The 9081-nt window shown below is 46.2% G+C and overlaps 1 protein-coding gene across 1 annotated transcript; it reads left to right on the top strand.

Annotated features, from left to right (window-relative positions):
- Window positions 1–2451: 2451 nt before the first annotated feature.
- LOC132244741 (acidic mammalian chitinase-like) lies at window positions 2452–6574 on the top strand. Its single transcript, XM_059717133.1, has 7 exons — window positions 2452–2611; window positions 3255–3379; window positions 4111–4234; window positions 4350–4535; window positions 4803–4922; window positions 5543–5684; window positions 6222–6574. The coding sequence occupies exons 1-7, from the start codon at window positions 2456–2458 to the stop codon at window positions 6545–6547; spliced, it is 1179 nt and encodes a 392-aa protein (XP_059573116.1). The 5' UTR covers window positions 2452–2455; the 3' UTR covers window positions 6548–6574.
- The last annotated feature ends 2507 nt before the right edge of the window (window positions 6575–9081 follow it).

Genomic DNA, 9081 nt, shown 5'->3' with positions numbered 1-9081 from the left:
CATCACCCACCATCTCCCTAGATATTTTCATCTCTCAAACGACTTACCTATATAAATACTCATCACACTACTATTCAAGGTCATACATTGTTTTTCAGCAAGGGATGGGAGGGGTTTGAAGAGGAGGTAGCACCCTATGAAATAAAATATTGTTCTTAATTCTTATTCTTTTTATTAAAGAAAAGACCTACACAGCTCATGGCAACTCTGGGTTATTGTGTATCCAGCAGATAATGGCTGGAGCATACTGCAGGTTATATGGAATAAATAAAATGAGAAGCATATCTAATAAGATCGAGAGCAGCATCAGTTTTAGTTATGGATATGTCCTGTATTAGGGAATGATTGGTCCACATCAGAGTTTATGGACCCACTTTTGCCCTTGCTTACCAAACGGCTAGTGCCACCGACAGAGATGAGACTTCTTAAATTCAGGCTCCCTAAGACAAAGCAGCCCAAACTGAAGCGTGATGAGTTTGGAGCATAGTGGAAATGAATTACACTTCGGAACTTAGCTGCAAGTCCGAGGAGGCCAATACTTCTTTCAGGTACACAAGTTTATATAGGAGCAATGGAGATATTGAAAAACAGGTGTTTATACTGGGACAAGAGTGCCAAGGATTCGAAGGAGAGAGTCAATTGCTGCTACCCAAGGAGGTGGGAAGACATCATAGATTAATTACATTTAACTTTCCCTCCAGGCCTATTTGGACGCATCTCTGAACTCAGGCCGTGCTTGAGTTGCAATACATGATCTCAGGATGCACTCCGAAGTGTTTGGCATTCAGGAGGTTTGATGTGTGGGGAGCCTGGAAGGAAATGGAAATGTCATGTCACAAACAGTGGGAAAGGAAGCTAGAAATGGGTAGGCAGTCTATTGTCTGAGCAACAAGCCCAGGGAAAGAGCACAAAAAGCTTCAAGTGCTCCTCACAGCTTGACTGTGATGAGCTTCCAACAAACTAACAGGGGTAGGAGCAGCAACAGCTGGTCTTGATGGCTGAGCAACGAATGATGGAGCTTCTCTTTTCCTTCGACAGGTCTGGCCGTTCTGCTGCAGCTGCAGCTGGGTAAGTCCAGATGTCTTTTTAATAGTAGTTTCATGTTTGAATCACAGGAGCTTAAGTCACATAGCTCAGCCTGCTTCCTTGGTTGTTTACTAATCAAGGCATGCTGCTGTGATCTTCTCCTTCCCAATTCTAGCCTCATCCACCAACATTGTGTGTTACTTCACCAACTGGTGCCAGTACCGGCCTGGAATTGCACGTTACATGCCAGAAGATGTTGACCCATGCCTGTGTACTCACATTATCTATGCCTTTGCTGGCATGCAAAGCAACCAGATCCAGACCATCGAATGGAACGACGTGGCCCTCTACGCTGGCGTCAATGGACTCAAGAGCTAGTAAGTCTCATTTTGTTTGATGAGTTTCTCAGTCGACAATGCTGATGATCATCAATTGTAGTTAAGGGCTGGGTTATCCCACTGAGCTTTGTAGACTAGATTAATCTGTTACATAAGCCATGCAAAGGTAACCTTACACCCAGCACTGAGGAGGCAAACGTTCAATACTGGACACAACAGTGGCCAAGAGATTAGGACAGGAAGTGGAAGGTAACTACAACTTAGAAATCTGCTCTCAGATATCCCTGTGCACTTCCACTGATTTTAGTGAGGTTCAGTGGAAGCCACTAAGAACAAAAATGATCCCACTGTGTCCAAATGACTTCGAGTAACAACTATGATGAGCTTGCTCACTCTTCTTCTTTTAATGACATTTCAAAATCACTTCTCTGCAGCAATCCGGACCTGAAAACCCTGCTGTCTGTTGGAGGCTGGAATTTCGGTACCCAACAGTAAGGCTCCCGTGGACGGTCTGAAGTTCTTCTTTCCCTTTCCTTTTTTCGTCTCACTCTTTCCTGCTAACTCCTACTTCCTGGCCTGTAGCTGGACACAAACCATTCAGCTAGCCAAGGCCCTCCTACATGCCTGCCCCAAAACGTGGAGCAGTGTTGTCCAGGGAGCAGGGGCACAAAGAACGAGACACCTTGCTGTGCTAGGCACAGCCGAATGGCAAAGTGGTTCTGTGTCCAACCAGGGCTCCGCTATGCTCAGTCCCTTCTGTAGTGGGCAGGAAAAGGATTAAGGAAAAGTTGTTGGAAAGCCCTCAACATTAAGCTCTTCACTCATTCTTTGTCAACTGATCTGAAGCCCCTAACCACTTAATATGCTTCACTAGCTGGCTTTGAATTTGGGATTTTCATTACTGACCTCGGCCGATAGAGTTCTAGGACCTTTATAAGACAGATACAATGAGTAGCTTGGTTTCCGCTGTATGGACCAGCTATTGGAGCTCATAACACATTTAGAAACACACTACATCATACTTTGTGGCCATTTCAGAGGTCCAATAGTCACCATTTATCTCCATTTTGATCACTTATAGGTTTTCCACCATGGTTTCCACTGCTCAGAACCGGCAGACCTTCATCCAGTCTGCCATCACTTTCCTTCGCAAGTATGGTTTTGATGGTCTCGACATTGACTGGGAATATCCTGGTAACAGAGGCAGCCCTGCTGATACTCAACAGCTCTTCACTGTCTTGATGCAGGTCAGCCTTTTTTATCATTAAGCTTTCATCCCGGTGACCAGGCCATCATAGCTAGCAAGCGATACAGTAGCTCATATAACCTATGACACTAAAGTAAAGAGATGCACATGGAGTTTGTTATGTAGCCTATCTGCAAAGATACTGCCCTCTTACAGGCATTGTTTTAGTGCCAGAAATGTATTTTGCAGTATGAAGGATATTGCTCACTTTATATCATTCAAACCTGACCCTGTCCTACCATTAAAAATGTATTTCTCATACTAAATTACACTGGAAATACTGAATCCTAAAAAAACGAGATTTCAAAGCAATGCAGTTTATTAAAATCTTTCTATTTTATTTTTCCTTCATGGGTGCTTCATTTTGAGACATGGTCCCATGTTAGAGAGCATTGGTCCTTTCAAGTCACTCAGAGAGCAGGTCAGGAATTCAAACTGTGATAATCAGTGTCTCGGATAATATTTTGGAAAGCAGAACACGTATCCAAATATATCCACTGGTAGGACAAATATTTAATGGGTTGGGTAATGTTTTTCCTTCAAAATGTTTTCACTCTTTATCACGGCCCTTGGAGTGTGAAATCTGGTTACCATTGGCCTCTGCTCCGAACTGAGAGCCAAGACCGACGTGTTGTGTATTCCAGGAAATGTATGAAGCTTTCGAGGCAGAGGTTACAAAGAGCAACAAACCCAGGCTGCTGATCTCTGCCGCAGTGTCTGCTGGCCTGGGCACCATTGAAACTGCCTATCAGATCCCTCAGATGTCCAAGTAAGTGTGTCAGTAAGTTTCTAAACCAAGGGGGAACCAAAGAAAAGAAAAGAAGGCAGCAGAAAGCACGGGAGAGGAGACACTCAAAACAGATAATTAATGGTTTGCAACTATTATACAACTTCTGTCAGGGAGTCCCAGCCAGCTCTTGCAGACTGAAGACAGTAGCAGTAAATTGGGTTTGTCAATGGGAAGATTCTACACATCATTTAAATGGAGGATAGGACTAGGTCGCATGGGCTAGAATTGGCCATCCAAAAATTTCACACCTTCACTTCAACCCTTTGACATTATCTCATTTGCAAATCTCTCTGCCTTTGCACCTTGCAAATAATGGTCACTTTTCACCTCGAAAGCAAAACAGCAAAATGTTCCTGTTCTCCAATACATGGTAGCTCATGGGTGTTTGTACACGTTTTGGGTTGTTTAGATACACATCACAAAACCACACCACGCTCAGTCACTTTCTCAGCCCAATTCTGTGCCAGCTTTCCCCCTTGGCAAAAGCCAGTTGGCTTCACATAATTATGCCAGGGACATGTCTGACCCTTCTGATCCTGCCACACATTTTGCATTGCTCTGAAGTGTTAGTCATACAGCTGCGTGGGAGCCCTGACACCATGAGGGATGGTTGAGCACGTCAGATGGATGCTGAAGTCCATGTGTTGGGTAAATGGATGGAAAACGAAACCCCTAGATTGATACCCATGGTCACTTGGTTTTGCTCAAAGGTACATGGACCTGATCAATGTGATGACCTACGACCTGAGGGGCTCCTGGGAAGGCTTCACAGGGGAGAACAGCCCTCTCTATGCAGGTCCTGCTGACCAGGGCTCATACATTTACTTCAATGTGGTGAGTAGTGTAGGCATTGTGCCATCACTTCATGCCACTGGGGCAGGGATGTGGTGGCTGGGATGCTCGGGCTCTATCCAGCTCCCTGCCTGGCTCACAATGCTGTCTCCTCTAGAACTACTCCATGAATTACTGGAAGGACCACGGTGCTCCCGCTGAGAAGCTGATGGTTGGATTTGGAGCTTATGCCCGCACCTTCACACTCAGCAACCCCTCTAACCATGGCCTGGCAGCTCCGACATCTGGCCCAGGCGCAGCAGGAGAATACACCCAGTCAGCCGGGACCCTAGCCTACTTTGAGGTAAAGCTCCCTGAAAGTCTGCTTCTAAAATAGTTCTAAGAGGTAGAGATGCCCAGAAAGAATGGCACAAGGATGTTTTACAACCTGCTTGAGCACTGGAAACCAGAGCCAAAACCTAGCTACCCTGCAGGGTCTTCATTCTGAGGAGTTCAGACCATTTTCACAGGGGCCTGGCAATCTCCTGTGGTGTGCAACCAGGATAGCTACAGGACGCCAGATCAGCGTGACTTCCCTGAGCTGTCTTAACAAGCACTTTTTATGTCCCAGGTCTGCCAGTTCCTGAAAAGTGGGGCTACCACAGTGTGGAACGCTCCTCAGGAGACCCCGTATTCCTACAAAGGAAATCAGTGGATTGGCTATGACAACCCGAAGAGCTTTGCCATCAAGGTGAACCATTTTCTATATCCTCTTTGTGTTTTTAGGCGCAGCTTTCGCTGCCATTTCAGGCTTCTTCCAGGGTTCCAGGATTCTTCTGTTCTAGCCCCCGCAGGCGAAAATAGTACGTGTTCCACATAGTACTTCTGCCATGACCTGCAGGAAAGGACATTATCCACTGAGATATAAATGAAGGCCCCTCTCCATTTAGTTACTCCTCACAGGACTGGATGTGATCAAAAAGCCCTGCTATTCCTTGCAGGTTCTTCTGCTAAGGCAGGAAAGACTGGGGAATATCAGCACTGTACATCAATAATGTATTGGGGTAAAGTGCACCATTCACATAGAATATGTATTGCTCTAGTTCACTCTGAACCTCATCCAAAGACAAAAGAAGTCAACCAGAGCCCACAGGAGGCTTCAGTTCAGGTCTTGTGCTGGCTCTTGCCTCACTGACTGCTTGAGGGCTTTTAGTCCTGCTGATACAATAGGGACCACTCATGGTCACAATGACTGCAAAGTCTTCAGATTCGGTGTACATGCAGCATGAAGGAATGCAGAGGATGCCTAAGACACCTAAAAACCTTTACACCATCTGTTACAACTCTGTCTTGCATGATTGTCCTTCACAGGCTAAGTGGCTGCTGGAGAACAAGTTTGGAGGTGCCATGGTTTGGGCTATTGACCTGGATGACTTCCTTGGCACGTTCTGTGGGGAAGGCAAATACCCTCTGATGAATTCCTTGAAATCTGCCCTTGGCGTCACCACCCCCAGTAAGTAAACACACACAGCCCCCAGGCCTGGAGAGAGCTGCCCGGCAGCCCTCAGCTCGTCCTGACCCACCTCTTCTGCTTCAGCTGCGGCAGCCTCCTCCTCTTCGGCCAGTCTCACACCCACCAGGCCCCTCCAGCCAACTCAAAAGGCTGCAGCCCATGGGCTTTTTCCTAGCTTATCATTCGAATGATATCAGTCTCTTCCCCAAGCCCCTCACCTATCTTTCCCTTCTCTGCTGCATCATGTTCTAGCTTATCTGCATCGTTATGGCTCATTGCAGCACTGCTTTCTGCCCACTTACTGCCCTCGTATCTTATTTGGTGCTCCTTGGTTCTGCCCAGGATGCCACTCTCCCTCCCGGCCCACACACTTACCACATGCACCTTTGCACGTCTTTCCCTTGGGCACAGATCACTTCTCCAGGCAAGTCTGTTCAGCTCCTGCCCTGCCATCCACCACCCCTCTCCTTTCAGCATTGCCTCAGGCTTAGAAACCAGCACATTTTAATCCCTGTCCTTTGCATTTGCTTCTTCCAGACTGCAAGGTTCCAGCCACCACTCTTGGCACTGCTGCTAACCAGCCAGCCAAGCCAACCACAGCTGCCCCTGCTACCAAAAGCACTGAAAGCTCGGGTGGCAAACCAAGCTCTAGTGAAAAACCAAGCTCTGGTGGCAAACCAAGCTCTGGTGGCAGCCCAAGTGGTGGCAACAGCAACTTCTGTGCTGGCAAGGCCAGTGGCCTCTACCCAGATCCCACCGATAAGAACAGCTTCTATAACTGCGTGAATGGAAGGACCTTCCAGGAGAACTGTGCGAATGGCCTGGTCTTCGACACCAGCTGCTCCTGCTGCAACTGGGCATGAACACAACAGCCACTGGACCCACTTCCACCCAATAGATACTTACAATGTAGTCAAGAGCATGATAAATAAATGTGCATTGCATTAAAATGGTCTCTCTCTCCTGCTGGATATTCCCAGATGGGGTGCACTGGGGGGACTGAGTTGCCCAAGGGTTCAAACCCAACTCTCTGATTGGGCAGTCATTCTCCTAACAGCTTTGCCAATAATTTTTGCAAAGGAAGAGTAGATACAGGAGCTGAAATGAAAGTGGGAAAGCGTGTCCCTTCCTGAGAAGGGAATGTGATGGGTGCTTTATGAGTGGCAATATGGGCTAAGGGATAGAGCACTGACCCAAGAGCTGGGACTTCTGACTTCAGTGAGATTCAGAGTCATTATTGTGCTCTCCTGCCTATTCTGGACACCAGTTCCAAAGACTGCCCACCAATAAAATGGGTCATCCAAGCTCTGAGCCTAGATGACTATCAGCCATCAAGTTAGCATGATTAAGTCACACTATAGCCAACAGTAGCCAACAGCATCCAAAGGAGTCATGTGGTTACCATTTCATCTGGTTGCCTTTGCTTCCCCAGGCTGAATGACTAGCTGTCCATTTACAGCTGGGCTGGATGCAGGGAGGCTGTCAGGACAAGACCAGAGTAAGAGTCCAATTTATGTCTTTGGATCCATAGTGAGACATCTTAACCCCTTTGCCATTGCACACCAAGAAATAACTGGAAGAATCTGGATGCTGATCTGGTTAGTCATCTGTTCTTCACAGCTTGTGTCCATCTATTACCAGTAATTACTGTGCATGCATTAGTAACGATATTGCACATCCCTTGTTCTCTGCATGTCACTATTTCTTTTGGGAGGAAACCAAGAGTTCAAATCAAGCACATGCTGCTTTTTTGTCCCTGTCCAGCTGTACATTAAATTCCTGAGTCCCAACTGAGACCTCTAAGGGGAAGTTTAAATTTATATTGCATTGTATCCCCATACCCTGGCTCACAACTTGTGAGCTTGAGACAAGTAAGTTCACCACCAGTTGTCCAAATTGTCTTGCCTTACATATGCTACCCACTAGGCACCCACGTCTTTACTCCTAGTACACTTCAGATCTTGGTCCTGGCAGGGGCACACAACAAGTTTTCTGGTGCCACACATTGTGGAGCCTTTTGAGGTGTGTAGTGCATCACAGGACAACACATTTTCCAAAACATTTTTCCTAAATGGCTTTCCAAATGGAAGCCGTTTTAATCTATTATCATATGAGGCTGTTCTGGCTGCACTTCTGTGCATTTCATAGTGGGTGAAGCTACACATGCTTATAGTTTGCCTTCCTGAAGTGAGACACCTGTACTGGGCACTACTCCCCGATTCTGCAGGACCTGGTGGACCTCAGAGCCGGCTGGTCTGGAATTTAGTTATATAGACAGACCTGCAAAGTTTGCTTTACCAAGTGATTGGACTCACCAACTACAGTTTCTGCTGCACAATACATTTGCAAGCATCCCCTCTCAAGAGAGAATAAAAATCAGGGAAAAGATCAACTCCTGAAGAAAGCCAGAGATGATTTGTAGCTCCAAATTTACCCCATCCTTCCCTTGCTAACAAAGGACCACGAGCTTCCTACAAAAGATAGAGGAAGAAATGCAGCAAGGGGGTTGTTTTCAGTGTATGTGTCTAGGAAACTTAAAGGATTAGGAAGACTAGAGCAACTCCTCACAGAAACACATGTAAATCACCTTACCAATTACCCCAGAAAATCTTCCACTGAAAAGATCTATTAAGGAATACACCAATGTTTCCATCACTGAAAACGGTTCCACGTTAATCCAAGCCGAGAAGGCTCAAGTGGCAGAGCCAGAGACCTGCAGACCCTGTTTGCGAGTGGATGTGCTGGGGTGGGGAGACAGTCCTGCAAGGGAGTGGGCCGAGAGAAAACAAACCAGCACTGCCATGTGAAGGGACATCTAATCACTAGTGTTTGCAGTAAGTGTATTTTCAGAAGGAAACTGATTAAGAGAACAATCTGCCAATAAGGGAAACAACAGGGAGCCTATTGCCTGCAGCAGCTGTTCAGAGCCTGTTTCTCTGTGTTACCAGGAAGGAGTCCACTTTCCCCAGAGCAGCAGAAGCCTTGCCTCCACCATCTAGTGGTGGATCATAGTTAAAGCTGTGTTGCCATTTATTGTTATGGGAGGTAGATTGTGACCAGAAGGAAACCAATTGGGTTATGGGGTGGAAACTGTTTTAAAGGCTTATAACAAGTTGAATTTAATTACTGAGGTTGTTTAACACAAGTGGGACCACCCAATGTGCTGGAATTATCCAGCTAATGTGGTAGTTGTAAATTTTATCTAAACTGATAGTTTTATTAACTATTGTTAATATATTTTTTATTTAGTATTTTTTCTGTATATAAATTGGTTGTGTATAAAAAAGAATAACATGTTCATTGGGTTCAAAGCGAGATCCTGGGCAGTAAGGGTGAGGCACACACCTCTTCACGGGACACTTCAGTCACTAGTCTGCCTAAGGGGCTCCTAGGGCTA

The sequence above is a fragment of the Alligator mississippiensis genome, chromosome 14, assembly GCF_030867095.1.
Source record: "Alligator mississippiensis isolate rAllMis1 chromosome 14, rAllMis1, whole genome shotgun sequence".
Taxonomy (NCBI): domain Eukaryota; kingdom Metazoa; phylum Chordata; order Crocodylia; family Alligatoridae; genus Alligator; species Alligator mississippiensis.
Note: the sequence above shows the minus strand (reverse complement) of the source record. Positions and strands in the feature narration are given on the sequence as shown.